The 24,640-nt window shown below is 49.4% G+C and overlaps 8 protein-coding genes across 8 annotated transcripts; 3 read left to right on the forward strand and 5 right to left on the reverse strand.

Annotated features, from left to right (window-relative positions):
* Window positions 1–11: 11 nt before the first annotated feature.
* On the reverse strand, window positions 12–1,181 carry EV420DRAFT_1574401 (uncharacterized protein). Its single transcript, XM_060474415.1, has 6 exons — window positions 1,138–1,181; window positions 971–1,083; window positions 855–900; window positions 771–798; window positions 672–717; window positions 12–640 (listed from the first exon to the last, which is right to left on the reverse strand). The coding sequence occupies exons 3-6, from the start codon at window positions 898–900 to the stop codon at window positions 458–460; spliced, it is 303 nt and encodes a 100-aa protein (XP_060325114.1). The 5' UTR covers window positions 971–1,083; window positions 1,138–1,181; the 3' UTR covers window positions 12–457.
* A 5,544-nt stretch (window positions 1,182–6,725) lies between these two features.
* EV420DRAFT_1002298 (uncharacterized protein) lies at window positions 6,726–7,922 on the reverse strand. The gene has a single exon (XM_060465268.1). The coding sequence runs from the start codon at window positions 7,604–7,606 to the stop codon at window positions 6,794–6,796; it is 813 nt and encodes a 270-aa protein (XP_060325115.1). The 5' UTR covers window positions 7,607–7,922; the 3' UTR covers window positions 6,726–6,793.
* Window positions 7,912–9,532, reverse strand: EV420DRAFT_1002323 (uncharacterized protein). The gene has a single exon (XM_060465269.1). It carries the CDS (start codon window positions 9,273–9,275, stop codon window positions 8,217–8,219), a length of 1,059 nt encoding a protein of 352 aa, XP_060325116.1. The 5' UTR covers window positions 9,276–9,532; the 3' UTR covers window positions 7,912–8,216.
* Window positions 9,533–12,444: 2,912 nt separating this feature from the next.
* On the forward strand, window positions 12,445–14,217 carry EV420DRAFT_1002550 (uncharacterized protein). The gene is made up of 5 exons (XM_060465272.1): window positions 12,445–12,499; window positions 12,549–13,901; window positions 13,948–13,986; window positions 14,037–14,165; window positions 14,215–14,217. The coding sequence occupies exons 2-4, from the start codon at window positions 12,604–12,606 to the stop codon at window positions 14,068–14,070; spliced, it is 1,371 nt and encodes a 456-aa protein (XP_060325117.1). The 5' UTR covers window positions 12,445–12,499; window positions 12,549–12,603; the 3' UTR covers window positions 14,071–14,165; window positions 14,215–14,217.
* EV420DRAFT_1002478 (uncharacterized protein) lies at window positions 14,140–16,452 on the forward strand. The gene is made up of 2 exons (XM_060465271.1): window positions 14,140–14,165; window positions 14,215–16,452. Exon 2 carries the CDS (start codon window positions 14,316–14,318, stop codon window positions 16,200–16,202), a length of 1,887 nt encoding a protein of 628 aa, XP_060325118.1. The 5' UTR covers window positions 14,140–14,165; window positions 14,215–14,315; the 3' UTR covers window positions 16,203–16,452.
* Window positions 16,453–17,737: 1,285 nt separating this feature from the next.
* EV420DRAFT_1002452 (uncharacterized protein) lies at window positions 17,738–19,790 on the reverse strand. Its single transcript, XM_060465270.1, has 4 exons — window positions 19,478–19,790; window positions 18,950–19,425; window positions 18,554–18,896; window positions 17,738–18,499 (listed from the first exon to the last, which is right to left on the reverse strand). The coding sequence occupies exons 1-4, from the start codon at window positions 19,667–19,669 to the stop codon at window positions 17,819–17,821; spliced, it is 1,692 nt and encodes a 563-aa protein (XP_060325119.1). The 5' UTR covers window positions 19,670–19,790; the 3' UTR covers window positions 17,738–17,818.
* A 64-nt stretch (window positions 19,791–19,854) lies between these two features.
* Window positions 19,855–20,874, forward strand: EV420DRAFT_1574439 (cyclophilin-like domain-containing protein). Its single transcript, XM_060474416.1, has 5 exons — window positions 19,855–20,047; window positions 20,129–20,350; window positions 20,408–20,570; window positions 20,621–20,694; window positions 20,727–20,874. Exons 1-5 carry the CDS (start codon window positions 19,871–19,873, stop codon window positions 20,766–20,768), a joined length of 678 nt encoding a protein of 225 aa, XP_060325120.1. The 5' UTR covers window positions 19,855–19,870; the 3' UTR covers window positions 20,769–20,874.
* EV420DRAFT_1574448 (amidase signature domain-containing protein) lies at window positions 20,875–23,487 on the reverse strand. The gene is made up of 9 exons (XM_060474417.1): window positions 23,226–23,487; window positions 23,120–23,170; window positions 22,850–23,088; window positions 22,297–22,793; window positions 22,162–22,240; window positions 22,022–22,109; window positions 21,912–21,970; window positions 21,501–21,853; window positions 20,875–21,445 (listed from the first exon to the last, which is right to left on the reverse strand). Exons 1-9 carry the CDS (start codon window positions 23,246–23,248, stop codon window positions 21,164–21,166), a joined length of 1,671 nt encoding a protein of 556 aa, XP_060325121.1. The 5' UTR covers window positions 23,249–23,487; the 3' UTR covers window positions 20,875–21,163.
* Window positions 23,488–24,640: the final 1,153 nt, after the last annotated feature.

Here is a 24,640-nt window from a genome sequence, read left to right on the forward strand (position 1 = left end):
CTCATTTCCAGGGCGGATTTGTGAATCAATAGAACATCATGACATAGAATAGAGAAATCGAAAGTTTTGTATTACCATACGAGCCTTTAACCGAAGCTTGAAAACCTTCAGATATTATGCGCCGCTTTCAACAACAGAGTGTGGTGACAAATTGTGTATATTTGTCTGTGCTCGATGCTTACTTCAAGATATCCCTGCCCTCAACAGTTCATTGTCCGCCAAAGTATCGCTAAACTCGAAAACTTTGAAGCTCCAAGCAGAATAACGTTCATGGCTCATACGTCGTAAGGATAACGTCAAACGACTGATCATAACAGATGTAAGTCTGCGCAAGATACGTCGGCTTCAGGCTCGTGATTGAAGTTCGGTTACTTACATCATACTGGCTCTAGGAGTTCGAATATTCATCAACCGTCGCGGAAATTAAATAAAAACACGTACTGGGCGTTCATCAATTTCAAACCGGGCTAATGAGTCGTCGGCAACGTAAATGAATGTTATTAGTTACAGAGCGGCTTACCCGACCACACAGGGCAAAAAGCATCCAGAGGGCATTTCCAGTGAGTATGACGCCAAAATACAGCGTCCCGTCGCGCTGGATTCTCTGGAGCAGGAGGGTAGTAGGAATTATCCTGTGGTTCTGAATAGTGGCTTTCAGGGTGATAATGAACACTATAGCTGTCGAAAAGGATAGACAATGCCAAGTAAAGGGTGTCCCTAATGTTTTTGTCGATGAGACTTTCTCCGGGCCAGATGTTTGTTTTACGTACATTAGTGGGTTGGAGAATAATATGCAGACTAAAATGATCAGGTAATAGGGTCGGGCAGTTTTATATCAGTAGACGCCTGCTTACCATGAATCGAATCAATTTCATGCGACAGTGTGGGTAAGCTTGGCATGGGATAGCGCTATTCGAATTGATTAGACGATACACCATGTGATAGATAAGCTAAGTAGCTGATGTCGTACCGTTATTTTCCCCGGGTTGTGCCATAGCATAAATTACAATGATACATTGAGTAACGGGCAAAAGGCCAAGAATTACGATGTATAGCTTCCTGCTTCCGGTCAGGGCATAAACCCTTGCGAATATTTAGTGAGTAGCCTCGAGCGCTGGGTAGCTTGAAGGCTCGTACCGGATTAATAATACCGCCTCAGCTGGAATGGCAGCTAACAGGGCCTTGCAACCACTCAACGACGGCAAATCGATTGCAACTGATAGGATTATTGGATGAGAAGCGTCGTGTTCTCCCGGAAGAGGGAAGCTTACATCTGCCCATCAATCAATCATTTACGTTCAGTCCTCGAGCACAGACAGTCATCAGGTTCCACACACCTCGGAAGTCCACAGTGGCGAGAAATAGGCTACACTCGTTCGATAACTGTGAACTTTTAGAGGTACCATAGAGCCGCTCACCGAATAAGGTAATGATGCAAAATGACATAGCGCAGTATCGGTTCTTTACATTCAAGGGCACATGGTCAATGAAATGGCACATAGCACGAACACCAACTCACCAATAAAAATAGATAGAATACTTCGAGAGGATGAGCGCAGGAAGAAAGATTATTTGAAGGAAAGCCATACTGAGCCCCTTCTTCCCCTTCCAAGCATACTCAACCTCATCGCTTATGGTGAGAAAGTAATCGAAAAAGATGACCGTGCACGAAGCGACGTAGTACCACTAGAAACGGATTGTCAATACTAGCGCCGCGAAGTTGATCAACGACTAGAAGTCAACCTTGAAAGCTTGCCTGATAAACACGTCATTCAAAGCAACCCAGCACCAATAGACGATCAGACCTACAGATCCTTGGCTAGCAGTATAACATCTTCGTCCATCAACAGGAGCGTACGGCGACGTCGCCAAAATGCGGCTTGAGGATATTATCGGAGTACGAGGTGGAGGGATGGGAAGCAAGGATGAAGACCCTGACTTACCACCAGGTCCATATATGTGGTAAACAGACACACCGACCCCACGCATACTAAGCCACCATCATAGCGGATAAGTAGTTTTATTGATATTCCAAGTCTAGGCCCCATCGAAAGCGGGGTTCATCGAAGATACAGGTCATCGGACCCTATATCATGAAATCTACATTAAATTTAGACACGTTGAGTTTTTAAATAAGCACACCTCGTCGACGCAACCTGCTCGGGAAAGACCCCGGTACGAGATGTGATAGCCGCGAGATACATAGAGACCGCTTCTACCGGATATGTGTGAGATTGAACAGTCGATCAAAGCTTCGGATTGATGTTTGATGAGCTATAAAATACATACAGGGAGGTCTAAACCATATTAATGTGCTGCGGGGCATGGACATGCATCTATACGACATGTCCTAAAGTTTCCTGCCCAGTTTAGGCCGTCCTGTGATATGAGTGAAAGTGTACTAAATGGCCCCAATGCTGCCATGTGAACGGAGATGGAAATGGCAAGATCCACAAGGAAGATGCATGGATGGCTGTTCTTGTCCAAACAGCAACGTCAACAAAACCGCACGTCGCGGGAAGTAGTGGGTAACAACCAAGCAGACCGAGAAGGACTATCAATTCAGCCTGCATGAGCCTGTGATTGTGGCCTCTTGACAGGTGCCGAAGTGGACGGACTAACTCAGGATGGATACGCTAGCCGTTTTCAGACAAAGCACTGAAGAGATGTTGAGAAGCTGGGAAGTCCATAACGTAGCCCTTTGCCCTTCACGTCATGTCTGTCGGGGTTGGCGGCAGTGTGAACAGGAAAACATAAAACCAGAAGAGACTATTGAAGTCCTCGTTGCTCTAGGTATATTCCTGGTGTTTATTAAATGAGCAGTGATCCAGGAATATCTATGAACCCCAGAGATACTCGGTTGAGTCAACAAAGCCATCGCAGAACTGAGAAGAGGTTCATTTGTCCAGCAGTAGATCTCCAGAAGCCGGCGCCGTTGCTAAGATCGCATATACGGGGATCCAGTTACGGTTTCCAGGTGCTATGGCACGACAGGGAAGGTCGCAAACTTCTATGTACAACATAAGTACCAGAGGTTCGCGGGACAGACGAAAGGCGTGATTCCCATGTGATGCTTTCCGGGTGATTCGGGCCGAATGCCGGTCCTATCCGCTTCCCCTTCATCCATGCCATGAACCGAAAGATTCTACGAATATGCGATATTCGGTGCTCTGGTCTCTCTGACTGGTCCGTGGTTTTTGTACTTTCTGGGGCCGAGGATCTCAAGGGGACACCGGCTAGTCCTCAATAGCCAGCGACGCGGCGCCCCAACGTTCGATACTGCCATATCAGCCTCATTATTTAGTGCTCGTCCGTCTGTGCTCCAACTTGCATTGCTTGCTTGCTCCTTTTAACGTCAGAGAACTCACATAATTACATTAGTGCACCACGCGGGTCGTCAACAGCTCCATATAACATCCCTCTTTTCACTCTCGTTCCCCTCTGATACCGTTTCTCGAAGAACTCACGTTTGTCCGATGGGAATTCCTCGTGGAGGATCGTTCATTCTGCCCTCTTTGATTGCCCTGCCCTTGGCTTTCCATAAGCAAGCAGCTCCAAAGATACGTCAATTGGACAGGAGATAGTGCTATGCTTCAAATATCTTGTGTTTCCGAACGTACCTTGGTGGTATATAGTCGCCGTTTCCAGATAGGTCAGGTTCTTCATCCCTAGAAGATTCTCTTTGCTTAACATCAGTGTGCCATGGATAGTAGCGCCGACGATTACACGGTTGAGAATTGAAAATTCGATGGGTCAGCCTAGTTTCGTCAAGTCGTGGTTCTATGAACAAAGCTTCTGTTGTGATCGTCTATACTACCATCGAACTGGATGTTCTCGTTGATCCCTTGGGCCTGAACTACCGCATCGAGGTCCTAAAAACATAGTACCGCCGTCGACGAAAGAAATAAACGCACGTACTATACTTCCCTTTCGTATGCGGAAGGGATGCAGTTCATGCCAGCCTAATCAGGGTGTACATAGTACACACACATTCTCCATTAGCTCAGGTTCTAGAGTCTAGAACGACACATCTTCTGCCATCCCGGATAACGATCGTCTCCTGTTGTGCCGCTGGCTCTTCCAGCATCGGTCGATGTTCTTGTATCCCCATATTTATCATCAGCAATGCGGATCGCAGCTACGGATCACACCAATAGCAGACGACAGGAGCACTTTATCGTAACAGAAAATCGGTCATATTTACCCTCAGCTGTTACAATATCATACATTTCGTTATCGGCGGTCAGCCTTTCACGTCCTTTTCTGACTGGAGACCTTGCCCGTCTTGATTCGGACGTCTAGAGGTACTCATAACGGCAGTGGCAAAGAAGAGAGGACCGATTTGGGAGCACTGTCTCGGGGTCTCCGTCCCCTGCAACTAGGATTTTTTACAACTGCGGGAGGGCAAGTCTCGTCGGAGGTCATCTCTGGGCGCCATACAAGCATGAGGATATTATGCATTTACTCGCAGCTTCCACATGTAGTCCAATGCGCTTTATGATCTTACTCAGGTCATGGATTTACACTTGCTGGGAGGCAGAGACCAAATGGACACCAGTTACAATGGCCTTGATACGAATATCTGGATCTGGCCTCAGCGTGCCTAGTTTCATAACGACATAAAGACCGGTCGTTGGTTTGTATGCCGTTTTCCTGTTGTGGGTCATGTGTCTCCGGGCAGACGCCTCAGAAACGGAGGTATGTCATGGAATTTCTTTCCAACTTTACTTTCTCTCTAACGGCGTGGCTTGGAAATATTTTCACCGAGATACTAAAGTCTTCACGCACAGCGCGCAAGAAATGAAGCACTGACTTTGCGGGAAGGACTCAGGACTTGGAGTCTCTCTCTCGACTTGTAGATGCGACTACCACGAAACTCGCGTGTAACGTCATTGGTGTCTGCCAATGGGAGTAAGCCGGTGAAAAGCTGTCTCTTGCAACGATCTAGTGCTCTGTTGATGATCTTTGGAAGAGTTGAGAAGACACCATCTCCCTACGACTTGTTGGCGGAATAACGGCGGCTCTAGATGGGGCCCCGGCGGATTGCATCCGCGGACGACAACTTCTTGCTTTTCAGTTTCTCCTGCTTGTTGACTATTTACGTGAATGACTTTCGATATCATGTCACAGAGGAGGCAATCAATGAATGAGAACTCAGCAATATACGGAGGTGCGGTGATCTCCCTTCGGCATACAGAACAGATAGTTTTCTCTATCTAATTGAGTGGCGTGGTAATTCGAACTCAAAGGACCATTCATCGACATTCTGGGAGAATCGGCCGCTGGTGTCTTTTCTCTTCACTGACCTCGTGCTTATGGTTCTTGAAGCCTGTGATTCCTTCGACGGATAAGTACGGCCATCCGTCTGTACCTTGATCTATCTCCACCTACACTGCCCACAAAGTGCCATTCCTCTGCTTGACGTGTTGTTAGGGTATTGCACCCACTGTGATGATAGCTCATTTTTCGAGCCTAGCCAAGGGGGGATGCTCTCTTCGCTTCCGACGGCAATACATTGCCTGTGATTCCTCACGCACTTGTGCTGGATTCGACACGTAGATATCAACATACAGACATACAGGAGGGAAGAATGAACATCCTCTGGAGATTCCTTGAGCCGAAGCATTAACAGACCGCCATTACTTATGAAGTTCGAAAGGGACAAGGACTTTGCGTATCTGCGAGTAGCTCGAAATCTCCCATGACAGGACAGTTCTGAGATGCTCCATTTCTTTCTCTTCGGTTAGTCATGCCGACTCTAGTATTTTCGGTATATGTGGGCTTCCTTGATTGGATTGATGATGGAAAAGCTATTGGATAGGAATGCTTTGGGAGCACTCCGGAATGAACGTACGAAAGTCAATAATTTCCATACTCCGCTATCATGCAGGAAAAGGCAGGAAAGGAAGCCGAGTAAAGTTGATGAGGATAATCTCTGTCAGAATATTTCACGGCCTATGTAGTCAGAGCATGAGAAGAAAGATAGGCTATATATTCCTGCATGAAGTTTAACATGAGGCAGAACACGAGGTAAACGCGCGAAATATCAACGAAAACGAATTAAATAAGACGCGAATCATCACGTGATCCAAACACGTCGCGTGTTCGGCCGTTTCCAGGTTCCTTTCCACCCAATCAACGGACGATCCTGTTGCATAAGAACCCCTTGAATGATATCGTTATCTTCGCTTCGATGTCGCTCACATCCATCCTCGGATCTCTCTTTCTCTCCTTCTTCTTGACCGTGGGTAGCCGCTAGACATTTTCAAAGGCACCGAATCGGAGGCGGTATAGGTGTGGTGGACCCCTGGCGTCGCTTAATTGCATCCTTTTGCTTAGGCGAGGAAAGGGACGCAGGCGAGTTTCTCGTTTCTTCAATTATATGTATACATTGACTCTATGATATTGCAATATCGTTTACTGCCTATCGCTATCCATGCTCTTTGCCAAAAGACTAACTTATCCATGCATAGACCCTACCTGCCATTATCTGACTATATGCGCCGAGAATCATCACCATTTCCCTCCGTTCACTCATATCACATGCAGCATGCCAGCAAGACCTTCAGACACACGTTTGCGATACTACGGCACGCTACTTTCTTCTCGACCACTGCCCTCGGCGCAAAATCTTCGAGGCATGTTCCAAAGCCATTGATTGATCAGTACCTGTAAGTATCACTACTTGTCATTAACTGTCTGGTATACAAGTAACACCCTCAATAGTACATATCTAGCAAAATATTGTCTACGAAATCACGAGAAGAATAAAGAAAAATAGAGAAAACAATAATTACATGGAGGAAGTCGGCGCTGTCCACAGCCGCCAGTCTTCGACCCCCTTCTTCGCTGTCTCCCCCCATTTAGCTGGTTGCCGTACATCGCTCGTTCTAGTCTTCGCCCCATGCTCAGCCGGCAGAACCGTCGCATCAGACATTGGGCTACCCCCCGAGACACTCTCCGTCCACCTCACACGTTTTTCCCGGGTATCGACCAGCCTCGGGGCCTCAGGCTCCAGATTCGACAGCATAATCGCCGTCGAATCGGCGGGTAGGACATCCTTGTCACTGTAGATTCCCTCGTCATCCGGTACCTCTTCCAGCATCACGCTCGTCTTGCCTTTACTACTAGACTTCTTCGCTGGCGCTTTTGGTTCAAGCAAGGGCTTAGGCGGTGCAGCAGGAGTTGGCGGACTGGGATCCGACGTCGTACGTGCTCTGACATGTCCCTGATGCGTTTCAGGCATCGAGTGCGACTTTTCAATCACAGTCGATCTCGACATATGGTTCCGACTCTCGTGATGAGTTTTTGGCAGCCAGATGGTCCGATTGTCTGGGAGGGGCGTTGTCGAACTGAGCCTCTGTGATGTCAACGAGGACGTGGGCTTCGAAGGAAGCGGCGGTTCTCTCATGTGGTCAAGAGTGAGCTTGGAAGAACTAGCACCGCTGTTCTCTGTCTCCAACGATCGCGGAGATGACGACTTGGAGTGGTGGTAGAAAGAGGCTTGTGACGGGGGTTTCATTCGGGACATATCGACTACAGGAAGCGACGCCGTACTCTCATGCCTGATAGCACTAGGATCGTGACACCTTCGTTCGACTTTCATCGGCAACAGCACGAGTTGCGAAGGGATCCATTGCTCTGGCTTTCGAGATGTCCGCTGGAGATTTGACTTTCCAGCCACTGGTTGTCGAGGGTCGTTCGATAGGATCAGGATTCGAAAAAGGCTGGCGCTGGTTGGGGCTTCTTGTGTTGGGTTGATCCCTTGTCGGGGTCAATGGTAGGTCGCCAATATAGGTGCTCGTTGGGACGGAGGGTAGTGTCGAAGGCATCCATCCTGGAGCGTGATCTCTGCCTGTCCTGCTCCCGAGTCTTCTCCTGTTCGCGAGCAGGGGCCTCCTCCATCATCTTGGCTCGCTTACCATCCCCATTGTCCTTCACCTTTTCATCCTCCTTCCGTCGGACCCTCGCTTCGCGTTCCTGACGTTCGCGCTCCTGCTTCTCCTGTTCTCGCAAGAATATTTCCATCTCCTTTGACAACTTGGCTTCCCCTCCTCTCTTCTCTCGTACTCTTTCCTGTTCTCGTATGAACGCCTAGCATCTCCTTCGACAATTTTTCTGGCTCTCTCTCCCGTTCCGCTTCCCTCGCCAGCTTCTCCTGCAACCTAAATGCCACCTCTCTATCGCTGAGCTCCTGAGCAGCCCTCAGTTCACGTTCACGCTCGCGATCGAACTTTTTCACGTTTCGCGTGCTCCTCCGCCTTCTTCTTCGAAGCGTGTTCTCGCTTCAAGACCTCCAATTGCTCGCGCTCCAATCGTTGACGCTCTTTCATCTCCTCTTCCTTCCTCCGGATTTCAAGTTCTCTGCGTTGCATTTCCTCCTCCCTCCTTTTCAGGTCTTCCTCCTTCCTCCTTTCCTCCTCTCTCTTAGCCTGCTCCTTCCTCCTAGCCTTCTCTTGCTCTCGCTTGAATGCTTCCATGGCTTTTGCCTGCGGAGCTTCCTCATCCTTCTCATTGATCTCTCGCCGTCGTCTCTGTCTCTCCTCGTCGACCAGTTTCTTGCGCTTGTCCTCCTTATCGCGTTGCAACTGCAACATTCGGACCTCGTGTTGCTCTATCCGTGTTACAGCGTCCTCACCCTGCGAAAGATCCTGCACAAGAGTACATTCGTACTTGATGGCATCCATGTGGAACTCCTGTATCATCTTGAATCGTACGTCCTTTTTGAATGCTTCAAACTCAAATTCCATCTGTTTGAGGGAACGTTCCGGGGTGGAATGTTTCTCTTGGGGGTGGAGTAGGCCATAGTCATGAGGATCGACGATGACTGGACCGATATAACGGATAGCTTGTTTAGGACGTGAGGAGGAAACCGTCGTGGCAGTTGCCACGGACGAGGTTGATGCAGAGCTCGAAATGGGAGGCGAGACCGAAAGATGAGCGGTGGGAGGGGACGCACGAGACGGTTCTGGTTGTGGTATCTGGCGGACCTGGCGTGCTTGGTCATGTTTCGGCAGGGGTTGAGGCTTCGTCGCTTCCCTCGAGTCGATCCTCAGGGTGTCAAGCCATTCAGAGGAGACAAAATCCGAATCTCCTCGCTGCGGTTGAACCTTAGATGGTTCTTCTTCAGACTTGAGCCACTCTGAGATCTGCGACACGTCGTCATCTGAGGAAATGGGCGACGCAAATGGATTACGACTAGAGTGAGCAATGGACTCTGGCGCTGGCGGTTTCCAGAGTTCGACAGGCACTGGACGCGGAGGTGAAACGGACATGGTGCGCGGAAGGCGGTCTTCCGGAGTCGGGTAATCAACAACGACGGGTTTAGAGGAAGGAGATGTACTTGGCGACGTCTGCAGGGAGTCGGCACCAGTCCACCAGGTTGTAGATTGACTGGATGTAGGAGAAACGGCATCAGTATCAAAAGCCTGTGACGGTTGAAATCAATGCAAGGCTGTGGCGATGGAATACAGCGGTGTTTACCTCGAGAAAGTCGAAGCCTGCTTCTTCATCAGCGTCTTCATCCTCATCCTCATCATATGCTCCACCAAACGATGCGGGATTGACTATGGCATAGGCTGAAGTGGATAGGTTAGTTGACCGTACTTCTGTGGTCAGTGGTGGAGAGGAATTGATTTTAGTGGCGGTGGCGGTGATGGGAAGTTTTTGTGAGGAGGATGCCACAGGCGTGCTCGGGCTGGGAGACGGTTCAATGATGGGAGCGGGTTCGGGTTCGGGTGGAGGTGGAGGTGGAGGTTGAATTTCTGGTTGGACATGCTTGACGACTTCTTCCTCGCTTACCTCAACGCCGAACAGGACCTTGAACGTTACCACCATTTCGGGCGGCGTGATGTCAACCCAGTCAGCCTCGCAAAGGCCTTTTTCTTCCAACCTTCGCTCCCACTCAGTTTTGGCCCTTTCGCAAAGCGATTCATCGAGACGCAGACGCTCGTCCTGTCTTTCCGAGTCAGTAGTGAAGAGGATGTTAGAGTCGATGGCGTCAAGGTCTTTGCCATGAGAGACCACTTCAGGTGTGTACCAAGAAGCATAGAAATCCTTCCAGACTGCACGAACTTGTTCAGTCTTGGAGAGCATCGTCGGAGGTGGGGGAAGCGGGAGAGGCGGGGTAGCCGGCCGCGGAGGAGAAGGTGGGGGTTGCGGCGCGGCAGCTTTTTTGGTAGGTTGGTTTTTAACCTTGGCGCCTTTCTTTGCTTTGGCCATGATATGACTCGAGCACTACTAGATTGAATGCAAGGATGTTGGATGTTGGATATAGAACGGAAGAAAACGATTGGGTGCCTCGTGTGGGAGTTCTCAATCGTCGCGTGTTTGGACGGCTAAATCCGTTGTTGGTGGGTAGATATGCCGTTCTGGGCGTTACAGACGAGTTTTCAGGCTGCTGGAAGGGAGCGAACGGGGTGGGAAGGGAGCCTTGGGTGGACGTTTGAGTCAGAATCAAAATCCTGGACAGACAAGTATTAGCGACGTCATGTGACCAGCTTCAATCGGGCCAGGGCAGAGGGTTGGCTTTTTGTCAACATTTTTGTCGAGTCCATTTGGATCTTACTCGGTCTTGACTCGGGCCTTTGTTTTTTCTTCATTACCGGTATTTCATTTCACGTCCCTCCGCCCCCTGCGCAGTGATCTATGTTTTATGCCCTTGACCCTTTACCATTGCTCTTCCTCCCTCCTCTGCAACACGCGAACAGTTAATAGGCGTTATCAGGCGTACGAACGCATGGTTACACACCAACACCGTTCATTTCAGATCCATTCATCTGCGTCCGCACAACGAAGCATGTGTTTCTGCCTTCTCGAGCCTCCATCATCTGGCCTCGATGATCTCACGTCGTCGACTGATCTGCGTCGACCACCGCCACTTGGAGACCCTCGTTTCCCAATTATTACTTGTGCACCAGCAATCGCCAGCTTTTTTACCTGGTTTCAAACCCCCCCTTCCCTCTGGACCTTTTACGCTTTTCCTCGTAATCGATTACTCACTACTACCCGAGCGATGATGACACGAGCGATAAGACCCTGGCATGCACTAGCTTGATCGACACGCAATCTCTACATGAATCATACCATTCAAATCGCTATATTCCCGTGTTCCGGAAGATTCTTCAAGGTCGTTCCCTGTCGTTTCGTTCCTCGTTCCGTCAGTTCATCGGGTCTCCCTTTCCGCTGACGCACTCTTTAGATCCTCAAGTATACGAGGACCGGTCTGATACTAGCTTCGTCTTCAACCTGTCTTCTATCTCTCCGGCTTCGCGTTGTTGCCTGAGCCCCTTCCTATACTCCGGAGTCTAATAATGGCCCACAACTTTCCCACAACCCGAACTTTACCATTGTATTCCCCCGTCTTTGAGCAATCACTTCGTGGAGATTGTTCCCTATTTCCTCCATCCAAAACACTCTGCGTTTCGAATTTCTACTGCGGTTGATTGATCTAGGTATGCAACAGAGCCGAAAAACCTGGCCTTGATCCATTATCGTTACACTATGCTCGAAATCAAGTTTCGCCCTTCACAGCAGAACATTTTGGGACATCTAAAACGATTTAGAGAGCATTAGCCACATCACCAACATATTTATGACGGTTCCGAGTGCGGCAAATGATCTTTCGTCTGCTCGCGAGGGCCGATAAGATGCGCTTCACCGGTTCTTATATCATCGATACACAAGCCGAGGCATGCTTCTTGATTTCCCTTCGTGGCGACTGTTAGCCACAAATATCTACATCCTCAGATATGGCACTTTTCTTCCTTTAGATCGTAGAAGAATTGAATCGATAATGCCTATGAACTCTTCCTTTTCCCCTACTGTTACAAGGCCGCTGAGTTTGTGTATCCCGCTTGTTTGATGCCTGAGTGAAAATGGATTATGATCCGACGATGCAGGGTTCTGAGTAACAGCGCACAACACGAGCACCACGACTGCATACTTACCACCACCACATGTGTTGACCGACCAAAGGCCGAATTCCGTGATTTCGTCTCTCCAATTACCTGCATATCTGACGGTCAGCACCATAATCCAGCCTATATCGCGTCTTCGCAGTTTCTGATTGGATGAGCAGGTGCATACACAGGGTCCTCAACACTTGTGCCTTGTATCTCCACTTCGCTATACAGACAATATCCTGGATATTCGGCCATCAGGACATTCTACGGTACAAATCTGCTTAGCTGGTATCGTGTAAATAGTTCTGATTGTTCACGATTGCCTCGCAACAGTCGCGTTGGATCTCGACGATAATAGGTGCGGCTTCAATAAATGTGCAATGATGGTGACACTGAGTACCCATTCTAGATTTCCTGTCACTGGAAAGGCTAGTAAGGCACTGTGCTCGGTCTTATAGGTGACCTCTCTTCCATTGCCGTCGTAAGTGTTTACACGTGCTGCAAATGAAATGCGATCTAACTGAATGACCGGTTCTTCAAGATACACAGGCGTCACATTGTACCAAATATTACAGATTTCGAGTTTCGTGGAAGCAGTGAGCCATCTACACGTGTAGTCATGCCCTAATTTCTGATTCCTTACAGTCGTATGCAGCCACTTCCTTCGCTCTTCTAACCTTCATTCTCCTACCAATCCCTCATGTCTACGGGTACCGTGACCTCGGAATTCTCAGCACACCCAGACTTGTACGAACCAGACGACCAATGGAAAGCCGACCTCAAGGAAACGCTCTCTATCGCCTTCAAAGACATGCTACTCCAAGCCAAGCAGAAGCTCGAGGCTGACCTTCAGAGCCTTGGAGATGACATCGACCCTGTGCAGAAGAAGAAGTTGATCGACGAGTATCAGGCCAGCGAACGCCAGATCAAGAGCTTCGCAACCCAGAGCTTCAAAGTTGAGGTTGAGAAGGAAAGAGAGCAGAGACGGTGGGCCGCAGGGCTTGAAATACGGACTGCATGGAAAGAAGACCTAGAGAGCGAACAGCAGGCGATTATGAGCGGCATTCGTAGACAAAGAACAGGCAGTGCCGGAGCAGAATCAAATGTGTATCCGAAAGGAAGAGACAGAGAGTCGACAGTACCGGATCGTTTACCTGATTCGCACCAGCATACTACCATTACTATGCCTACGCCTACGCCTACCTCTACAGCTACTCGCCCTTCGCCCATACCCATACCCACCCCACAGAGACGGTCATCGACATCAGGAACACCCGGAAACTCGGTGTCCAAGAATCCAGAGGTGTGGATACCACCGAAATCCGCTGCTGAGGACAAACCGATGCCTCTTGGGCGCCGCACAAGCCAGACCAGTATAGGTAGGTCGCCGTCACAGACATTCAAGCCGTCTGCCCCCATTCCGGAGGCTCAGAAACCACCCAGCAACACGGACAGCAGGCCATCGTCGTCGTACGTATCGAAGACGTCTCCCCTTCCTGAGATTCCGAAACATGCAACTACCGAGTACGATCATTCTGAAAGCCGGACGTCGCCACCTCAGACCTCTCGGTCGTCTGTTTCTACTCTGGAGAACCGGAAACATCCAGACAGAGATAGCCGGCTGCCGCCTTCGTACACGCGGCCATCAGGGTCCATTCCAGAGAACAACAGGCGTCCCATTCCCGAGCACGTTGATTCAAAGGATCAATCGGCAGCCACTCGACATTCTGTCCCTATACACGTTCATGAGAATGCGGAGCGGGAGAGAGCTCGTATTGATGAGGCGGATCAATCGTGGGCATCCCATAACAGAGCGAAGGGGAAGGAAGAGGTCGAGAACGACCAGCCACCATCACCTGCGCCACGATCCGTTTCCGTGAATCAGGATGTGGGACGGCCTCCTACCCCGCCCATGGCTACGAAACCTGCCTATCCTCCAAGCCTATTGACAACGTCGCGTCCGAGTAGTATAACGTCATCTCGCCCTCCAGCCACTCTGTGAGTCGCCTTCCTTCTAGGTAGCGACCCTTTTAATCTAGTATAGTCGTCAGGCGTCATCCTCGTCTGACGGATATTCTTTGTAGTGAGTTTAAAGGTCGGGTCCATTCATTTACCAAGGCTCATTAATTCTAGTCGCCAGCCTTCTCTCGACGCGTCTTCGTCGTAGTAAGCATATCCGTTCTTACTTTCTACGTAACCTTTAGTCATTTTATACCTGTCCAGTCGCCAACCTTCGGTCAACACATCTTCCTCTTCCTTGAGGTGAGTATACCTTGTGGCTTCACGTTGATCGTGCTTATGTCCATCTTAGCCGTCAACCTTCCATGACGTTCTCCCATAACAATCCTAATCACCATCCCCATCCTCGGATACCAGAGTTTCCGCCAGCGCCAGTACCTGTTGATGGATTAGATGCATATCGTTCTCGACATACATTACAGTCCCCTTCTCACTCTCAAACAGTGCCGTATTCATACTATTCGCCGCAGACCTCCTCGTATCTTCAACACCAGCCTTTTCCACCATCTCAAGTGCCGAAATCCGTATTCGTCTGGAGGTGACCCACCGGCCTGGAAACTCTGGGAAAATGAGAAACTCCCGGCGGAGCCCAATGACGACGATTCAGAGAGCTTATCGGAGGATGATGAGGCAATACGGAGATCGCGTGATAGAGTGGCAATTGCGAGGGAAGGAATGGCCCAGGACGATGTGCACCAACAGGAAGCAGCACCAAATCAAGCAATACGCACAACAAAACGCTCACTGAGGCGAGAGGCACCCAGGGAGGAAACCACTCAGAGAGAGGAGATGTCATGGTGGGAGGAAGAACATAGGAAGGAAGAGGTGAAGAGGAAAGAAGAGGAAAACAAGCGTAATGAGTTGGAAACCAGGCGCAAGGCGGAGGAGGCGCAGCGTAAGGCAGAGGAAGCAAAGAGGATGGAGGAAGAGGCAGAAAAGAAAGCAGAGGAGGCGAGAAGGATTGAGGCTGAAACGGAGAAGAGAGCCGCTATGTTGAGGGAGCGTGAAGAAGCTTTGAGGCAGCGCGAACAAGAGCTGGAGAAGAGAGAAAGGGAAGCTCAAGAAGCCGAATTGAAGAGAAAGGAGGAAGACCTGAAGAGGAGAGAAGAGGAGATTATGAAGAAGGAAGCGGAAGATCTGAAGCGGAGGCGGGAAGAATTGGAAAGAAAAGAAGCTGAAGCGAGACAGAAAGCAGAGCAGGAAAGGCTTGAAGCGGAGGCTGCGAAGGCAAGAGAAAGGGAACAGATACGGAAAGACAAAGAACTGGCGGAACGTATGCAACGAGAGCAGAACGAGGAGTCGTGGAAGGAGAAGGAACGGGCTAACAAGATTAGACTGGAGGCAGAGAGAAGAAAGGCGGAGGAGAATAGAAAGGCGGAGGAGAGGAGAAAGGCGGAGGACAAAAGAAAACTGGAGGAGTTTCAGGCGGAACAGGCACGCGCTCGGCGAAAGGAAGAGGAAGCCAAGCAGCAGCAAGCAAATTTCCAGCGCCGTGAAGAAGAAATTCGAAGGAAACGACAAGATAGCTGGACTTCCGAGGACACTAAAGCCCGCTCTGCCAGTGGATGGGGTTCGAGTACATCTGCCTCATCGTCATCTTCGGCTTGGAGTTCTTCTTCGACTGCCTCTAATCCAACCTCTGGATGGAAGCAGACTACGCCTAGTTCCAACAGGACGTCGACCTCTTCCTCGACACCAGGATATAAACCGAGATCAGGCTCTTCGTCGTATTCGCAGCATCAGCCTCCTTCGACACCTTCTGGTACACCTCAGACTCCAGTTTCTGATGCTGAGTGGCGGCGGAGACAGGAGGAGCAGGCACGAGCACAACAAGAGAAATTCCGTGCGGAGCAGGAACGGCTTGAGCGGGAGCGACAGGCGAAAGAGGCAGGCAGGATCATGTCAAAGGAGGAGGTGGTTCGGCTGTTCCAGTCACATGAAAGTCAGTGGCAGAAGCTGACTAAAGGAGAGATCGAGAATGTTATTTGGGATGCGTTCCCTTGGCCGATGATTAAGAAGCCAAAGGACGTTGCGGATATAAATGCTGGTGCGATACATGCGTATGTGCTTAATCCGCATTTTCCAAATGATAATGGCAAAGGGGATAAGGACAAGATTAAGGAGCAGATTCGAAGGTGGCATCCGGATCGCTTTGAAAGGCTGATGCCTCGGGTCGCAGAGGACGATAGGGACAGGATCAGAGAAGGGGCCGGTGAGGTGGTCAGGGGATTGAATGATTTACTGACCAAGTTCAATGGTCCCGCAGGGATGTTTGGGTGAGATTTACTTGTAAGTTTTGGGGCGCATCAGTGAACGAACGACACAATCTATGTAGCATTTTTGGTTTCTTTTTATTTTGTCATCTACTCACAATGTATATGGACCACTCAGCAGTCCTAGTCATATTTCGTCTTGTATGAATATATCACCACTCTTGTAATATATATTTCGTTAAGAACTGGCTTGGCAAAGAATCCCGCTAATCCAGGCTAGATACACACTTAGAATCCGCGTACCAAGTATCCGGAAAGGATTCTCGAGTAGAGGTTCCACGGAACTCGGGATTTCCAAGTTCCCGGACCGACTCCTCGCGTCCTCTGGGTTATCGCGATCCCAGTTTCAGAACCAAGACGATTCCTGAAATCTCATAGCTTTCGCGTCTTCATCACGTCACCTTCATAAGATCGACTCCGGTCCCAATACCGCCGCTCAATAAATTTTAACTAGAGCTGTCATAATCACAGACCGCTACTTGCAACCATTTCTAGTGTAGAAATCCAGCTATTGGCAACAAAAGAAAGAGAGGGACATCGGAAACAGGTTGAAAAGCGATTGCCGAGGACGAGCCACTGTATCCTTTTTGTCTTCCTCCGGACATGGCCACTGCGACAATAGATACTAAGCCGGTTGGGATGGCGCTTTATTTACCTTGACGTCAACTTTCTTGTATCTAGGGGCGTGCTTTGACTTGCCTTGACCTTCCTTGACCAGCGCTTTGGCTTCCGAGTCTGCCGCAAGTGATGCTGGCAAAGACAAGACCGCTGTATCTGGAAGTATAAAATGCTGAGATACCGTCGGAGAACTCCTCACTCGTTCAGCACCCTGGCTCTCCCAACATCCCTCTCGCCTTGATCATGTCTTTCCAGCTCGCGATCAACCTCCCTTGTCGAAGAAAGCGTTCACTTCCCAGAGACCCCAGAGACGCCGGTTCCCAACGTGAAGCTAGCTTCCAAGAAGTACACCAAGAGGCGACGAGAGCGATTTTCCCACCGACAGGGCCTCAATGGTTCTTCCTGGTCTAAGAAGGACTTTAGGCTCCTGTGCAAGCGGAGCGACATCAAGCCTACCCAGGCCATCCCCCCTGATCCCATCTCATCATCATCATCCGCCGTTGCCTTCCCCTCGACACCAATCATGCCTCGGGAAAGGTTGAGCCCACCCCCCGCACCCCGAGCTTTGAAGAAAAGAGTCATGGATCTTGGAACCCCTACGCCGCCACCCCGTAGACCTAGATTTACTGGTACTACGGACGAGCTTATTGCCAGTTTGGTGTCCCGCGTCAAACGCTCTTCAACGGTCAATTTCAACTCAGTAGAAGACACGACTGATGATGAATCAGATGTGTGGTACGAAAACATACAGGATGCATTCGAGGCTGCTGTCGGTACTGGTGTCAGGGAGCTAAACCCTTCTAGGCGCTGTTCAAGTACACCTATGCATTCATAGTAGTCCATACTTTACACGAGTACATTTTTACGCTCCTTATTGTACAAAGTATACACGATTATGAGATCCTCCCTGCAGTTAAAGAATCTCTGAGCTCTTTTCTGATATGATATGCCATGTACTTCCCAAAATCCAGAATCAGCAACGTACCAAACAACCAGTCCGACGGCTTATAACGAGCTAATACACATTCTCCCAGAGCCTTCATCCCATGACAAGCTCTGCGCGCCGTTCTCCAGCTCTTCCTTTAAATAATTCTGGGTCAACGAATATAATGCTTCCCATTCCCTCGGTGGGTAATGGGTAGCCTGAGGGGCTTTGAAAAGACCTTCAGCGTAATCCATGTTTGCTCTATTGTATCCCCGCCACCAGGACGAAATCTTAGGCGCTTCTGTGCGGTCGAACCAGTCCGTGTAGTACACAACAGGGCGATACGCCCCAGGAAGAACATTGGGACGACCAGCAGGTGGAATCCGTACCGTCCTGAGCGTGGTGCCCTCGTACAAATTGTACTCCATCGACTCCGTTTTGATATTTTGGTGCAGCTGCAGATTAAATGTGCCGATAACACCATCGAAATGCGTCAAGTAGATGGAGATTGGGGGAGTTATACATGGAGGAGAATTTGTCCAAGGAGTACCGTTGGCGTTCTTGGGCATGTACATGTCGGAGATGTATGCGGCGTCGATTCCGCTAGTCGAGAGGCGAGTAATGCGCTGCTGCAAAGGGAATGTGGTATGCTGTACAGAGACTTGAGGTATAGGATAGAGCTCGATAGAACCCCCGTGAGCATCAGCCCGCACAACTAGAATATGGGCCTGATCAGGGAGCATTCTGAGTGCGAGCATCCTCTACGAGTAAAAGGTTAGGGGGACTGGAATAATAGTACCATAGATATTACTGACTGGGTTAGGCCCGATATCCGGGCATATGATGTGCGTCGTGCGTTGGGTGTTAAAGTTGATGACGACGACCCGGTTTCTGTGGCACACAGCAGCGCAGGGTGCACCGAGGTACTGACATAGGTAAGAACGCTCCGGCCGTATTTCGCCAAAGCAGACGGTGCTGTTCCACTGGAAAGGACTAGGGAGCGATTTGGCGTGCTCTCGAAAACTGGTTGAAGTGTTGTCTTTATCAGGATCCGAAAGGTACGCCAAGGAGCCTAGCGCCACAGAAGTACAAACGCAATCGTACGACAGAGGGTGCTCAAGGTCATTGACATCATAGCTCAGCGTCGACGGATCTTGGCTAAAGGAATAGAATTAATATTTATAATCATGCAAAGACGACTCTAAACAGACCTGTACAACGCCCCCGACGGGAAGCCTCGTCGAACATAGAATACTATGATGCGTTGCTCCCCTTGGTAGTGCATAAACCTAGCCCGTAGTTGATAAGCTCTGCTAGGCAAAATGATCTTTGCTAACAGATTATTTCTAGTCTCAGGCGTTTCGTCGGCATCAAAAACGGCCAGATAGTACTGATAATTCTTCACGTCGGCCATAGATGCGACGAGGTACTTGCCCCCAGGAAGAAGAGCTACCTCGAGAACTTTGTCGCCGGGTGTCTCCAGAATGTAGGCTTTTAAGATGCACGGTTCTATTCTCCAGTTCTTCTCCAGTGAACACGCGCGTATAAAAGCTCTTTCGACATGGTGATCTCTGGCAGGAGTATACTGAAAGGGAGGGTGAATAAGGGGGAGAGGGAGGTGGCTTCTTTTGAACATGCGCCTCCAGACGACAAAATCATGAGTGATGTAGAAGAATCTTTTGTCTACCTATAGTAAATAAAATGAGGACATTGATCGATGAATATTAACAAGAACGTACCGATCGTAGAGCAAGAAGATTATGAAGAGGCAAAAGAGGGAAAATGTGCTCGAGAAGAATTTCAGGAGGGAGAGCATGAATGAGACGTGAACGTTTTGAACCTTTCAGGCGCGAGACCAAAGGCTGGACGATATCGGACAGGAGCATTATGGAGATTGGTGAACTTGGATCAAGCAAGATCATAATGAGCATTAAATTAAAGAAAAATACAAGGCGAGAGGGAGAAGAGCAACAAATCAGGGACTGATAGGCAGTAAGTACAAGAGATCGTCGGATACAGAGCAAAGTACAAACACAAGACTATACCAGGATGAAGGAAACAAGTACAAGTACAAGGCAAGTCGTAGTCAACGTAAATCAATAGTTGGAAATTACGGTCTCTTATCGACCATAATGTCGAACACATGCTATCTCGACATCAACATTGGCGACGCTCAGCGATACAACGACGACAACGCCCAGTACCAAGCTACTTCTGCTCTGCTCTCCAAGCACGCCTCTACCTTTGACTTTCCGCCGACACCAGAGGAACTATCGGAAGAACAACAAGATATCCTTCGAGACCTACATGTACATCCTGCCACGACGGCTTTGAATCTATGGTGATGAGTTGTTAGAAATCGCCCGAACCCTTGCGCTTTACACCACCAGTGCCCCTCCTCGCAGGCCGGACTGAGGTTCGAGCTGGATCCATCACCAGGCCTAGCCAAAACACGGCAGAACTTCATTTCGCTGTGCACTGGGGACAAAGGCTTCTGCAAGAATGCGCCCAACAAGAAGCTTCACTATGCTGGATGCCCAATTCATCGCGTCGTGCAAGGATTCGTCGCCCAGGGAGGAGATGTAACCCGAGGCGACGGCAGCGGCGGAGAGGTGCGTCTACCTATTATCACCCCTTCTGCCTTTCTGACTCTTTCAATACCTACCTAGTCGATCTATGGCCCCAAATTTGCCTGCGAAAAAGCCGGTCTTCAAACAACTCCATCGCGCGGTAGTCTTGCAATGGCGAACTCGGGAGGCAAAAACCCTGTCAACTCTTCTCAGTTCTTCATCGTCCTATCTACAGATGAGAAGGCCTTGGCTAAGCTTAAAGGTGCGATCTTTCCTCGCTCTCCACTACGGCTAGACCCAACATCTCTGCAGGGAAGTACGTCATATTTGGGCGAGTAAAAGACGGAGATGAAGATGGCATCAGGGTATTAGAGAGGTTGGACGCGGTGGGTAGTCGACCCGGAAGTAAAGATGAGAGACCGTTGAATCTGTATGGATTGGCGATTGTGGTCTAGAGTGATGTTTGATTGCGGGAACTTGTTCACACGTCACTTTCTTTTCGTACTCCATGTTTACTAGCTCAGTAGGGAGTTTTGATATTCTATGACGGCAGGATATGTTCGAGTATGTCAATCAAATGGCTGAAAGCCGCCTAGTATCTAATTTATCTGTCCAACTGTCAAAGGATTACAGTAATGGTGGTAAGGCTTTGGATACAACATCCGTAACAACAATGTCCGTGCAGTATTCAAGTAAAGTGGAGTTAAAAAGGTACATACAAGTCCATTAAACTGAAGTTTTACAGGGCAGTTAAGAGGAGCCTACACTACTAATTTTGCCACGAAATATAAAGTTATAACGAACGCCGCCGGAACATAAAGTTAACGAAATAATAACAGAACGGCAAAGAGGCACCTAAACAGCGTCCTTCTTACCAATAAATATCACATTCTTCTTCTTCAGCGCAGCTTCGATGACCCTCATCCCTGCAAATACCTTCTCTTCTTCGAACCGGCGACCTACCACCTGGACGCTCAGGGGCAGACCGTCCATCTTCTCCGCATCGTACGTTGACCACGCTTGGCGGGCGGGAGCAGACAGTGATTGATACATTGAAGTCGATTTAAAATCCACAGGGAGGGAATCAAGGTCCTTCCGCACGTTCGTAACCGGAAGGACGCCCGCCGAATAGTCCAGCTTGCGAAAAAAAAAATCGGTTAGCTTGAGCGGAAACGGGAGGAAATTGATGTACCAAATTGAACAGGAACGTGTAGCTGGCGCTCATCAGAGAGGCTTTCTCGCCATCACCATTTTCCAGCGCGGGAAAAGGGAAAGTAACCGTAAGGACAAAGTCTAGACCCTCGTTCTTCCACTTGTCGTGCCACTGCTGCCGCAACTCGTCGCGTTGAACGATAAGTTGGCGTTCCTCGACAATGTTCTTCTCTTTCAAGATATCCGGGTACCCGACTTCCGAGTTTCCAGTGATAAACGACCACAATCTTCGGATGGTTCTCCCGAAACGTGAGCGACTAACATGTTTGAGGACAGAAACCAAAGCCGCATTGAGGGTTTCGCCGGGAAGAAGAACGTTGCGGATTTGACGACCTTTGCACATGTGTCAATCAAAAACGGAATCTTTAAGGTTTAGCAGGGTATAGTTTACCTCCGTCTGCGAATACTATTTGATAACCAACGCCCAATACTTCCACAATTGGCGGTGAGCTAACCAAAGTGTCAGTGGACGGATGGTGTTAAAAGAGTCAAAGAACCTACAAATCCACGACTTCGTGACCATCTGCTTTCAGAGCTCCGACAACGGTGGCTAATGCACGTTTACAGGCAGGTGTTGGGGGTATTGTATCTAAAAATCAACAATGTCACGAGGGATGGGAGTACGAGTGTAATTCACGTACTGTCGGACCAAATGACACCCCATTTCAGCTTTCGTCCTTCTTCCAATAAGTTTAATGGACGCCACTTGAGTGGAACGCACTAGGATAATCTCGTAAGCGATACCGCCGAAACTAGGACGGAAAAAGTAAAGCAACCGTATGGTCATACGTCCAGGGCTCCATGTCAATGACCCGCTTGTAGAACTCCTCTAGGTTGTCCAAGCTGTTTGCTAGTGGCCCTGTTAAAATAGGTACGGCTTCGAGCCCTGTCATCGGCGACATGTTGCCTAAAACTGGGAAGCGGCCGACGCTGCCTTTCATGCTCCATATTCCGCAGGTATGAGCGGGGATCCGAACGCTACCTGCGACGTCACTTCCGACTTCAACCATGCTCCCGCCCCAGGCTACGAGGGCGCCACCGCCACCGGTAGAGGCACCAACGCCATGAGTAGCCTTGTACGGGTTGGTTGTTCGACCGAAGAGATCTGACTCTGTTTCCATCGAAAACAAAGCAGTAGGCACGGTAGTCTTGACGTGAATGAGCGCGCCGGCATCTCGAAGGAGTCGGACAATGGGAGCTGAAGTCTGGGCGGGTCTGTTTGAAAACCGAGCGAGACCGATGGTCGTATCGTGACCCTCGATGTCGAAAGAGTCTGTACAGACGGGGTCAAAAGACTTGGCCGGAAAAAAGAAAGAGGACGCGTTTTACCTTTGACGCTAACAGGAACACCAAGGAGGGGCCGTGAATCTGAGGTACGAGTATCGGAATCACAGTGGGCGAGAGACGGTGATTCGAGGGCATGATTGACCATGATATCAGTGATGCAGTTGGATTCTTTCTGTGCGACGAGCATCTTCTTTGCGTACACCTGCATGACGTCCGCAGGGTTCAAGAGACCGGATCGACATTGAGTAACGAGCGTTGCCAATGGAAGAGCAGTGGATTTTCTCTTCTGCAGGGCTCAGTGGGTCATTGTACGTGACTGGGAGGGCGTCGATCTTGCGTTGGCGGTCGTCTCGTTTCCATACACTGAAGAAGATAATGAGATATGTTAAGAATAAAAAAACAAAAGAGTATACCTGACCAAGCACGGTGAAGGTCACCCATGGGGAGTATGCAAATGGCTGTAAGGGAATACGGTTCTTATAACATTGCAGCCGAGGAGTTAGGGTGCGAGGATAAGAGAATGATAGAGGCGATTATAGCGGAGATCCCGGGTGGTTGTCGTGTCATTGGGTTCGTGGGTATCGTTAATACAGTAAATGGGAAAGCTAGAATTCCCATCAACTTGAAGGCGATTAGAAAATATAGAAGACACTTTGATCGGCATCCCCCGCTATCCCCCATTTGCCTCTCTCCCCCTGAACAACAGCACTTGAACTATACTTGATTACCGGCAAATACTCACCTTGAAAAGAATAATTAATTCTCTCCACAGATCTTCAGGGATTCATTCAATTGCCAACTTACAAAAATCATTTTCTTCCCAGGATACAAATGCAGTCGGCCCCGACGTGTCAGAACCCCGTGAATGGCAGGCAGGCATGGCATAATCTAAGATAGTAAGTACAGTACGCCCAATTGCAAGATCCACCCCTGGCCCTTGACATCTATACAGTTCAAATCCTTCAGCGCGTATCCCCAATCACCCTAGGTTGGCGGATGAAAGATGGTCGGCCTCTCAATTCAGACAGTCAGAATGCACTCGAGGGAACAGCGGACGCGATGAGTACCCGCGATTCTGCCCCCCTTCACTCTTTCTAGACCACGTTACTCACGGAACAACCTGGTAAATCGGCATGACAGCTGGTAGGCTTGCATAAGAATCCGACTCGACGCAGTAGATAGACAGTCAGTTTTTTACGCAGGAACGGCAGGCAGATGAGGAGACATACTTCTGCATAGTATCCGAAAACTTTCTCCACGGAGACTTCCTTCAAAACCAATTCAAATTCCTAGGTTCAGAGTACCATCCATAGAACAAGTACGTTAGACTGGGTAAACGTCCTCCACCTACCAACCGCACTCAATCAGGGCCAACTTGTCGTAATAGATTATTCCTTTCGTGTTCATTCGTACCGGTTTTACATTGGACTTGAACGTTAACACTCGCATTTGACACACACACACAAGTCGTGCCACTCGAGCTAGAATCCAGAAACTCGACAAACTTGGGGGTATCCATTCCAAACGGTATACGCGCCAAGTCTTTGTTCGACGCGCCAACTCCAAATCCGAGGAATACGAGCAAAAACCAATTGGGAAACCTGGGTCTTGCAGGCCCCCTGGATCCAAGCCGTATTCCTGATCCCAAGTGCTGCGAAGAGGAGATTAAAGGCCTTTCCGAGTCCTTTCCCTCGCATCCATACTGGACAAGTAGCCACCATTCCCGGTCAATAATCCGCGCCGGATCAATATAATGCAAACGACGGTTGAAGGTTGTTTCTACGTCCGACGAAGAACGATGCTGCAGAAAAGCGGCGCGTGCCTGCCTATGAG

The sequence above is a fragment of the Desarmillaria tabescens genome, assembly GCF_030435595.1.
Source record: "Desarmillaria tabescens strain CCBAS 213 chromosome Unknown EV420scaffold_54, whole genome shotgun sequence".
NCBI lineage: Eukaryota > Fungi > Basidiomycota > Agaricomycetes > Agaricales > Physalacriaceae > Desarmillaria > Desarmillaria tabescens.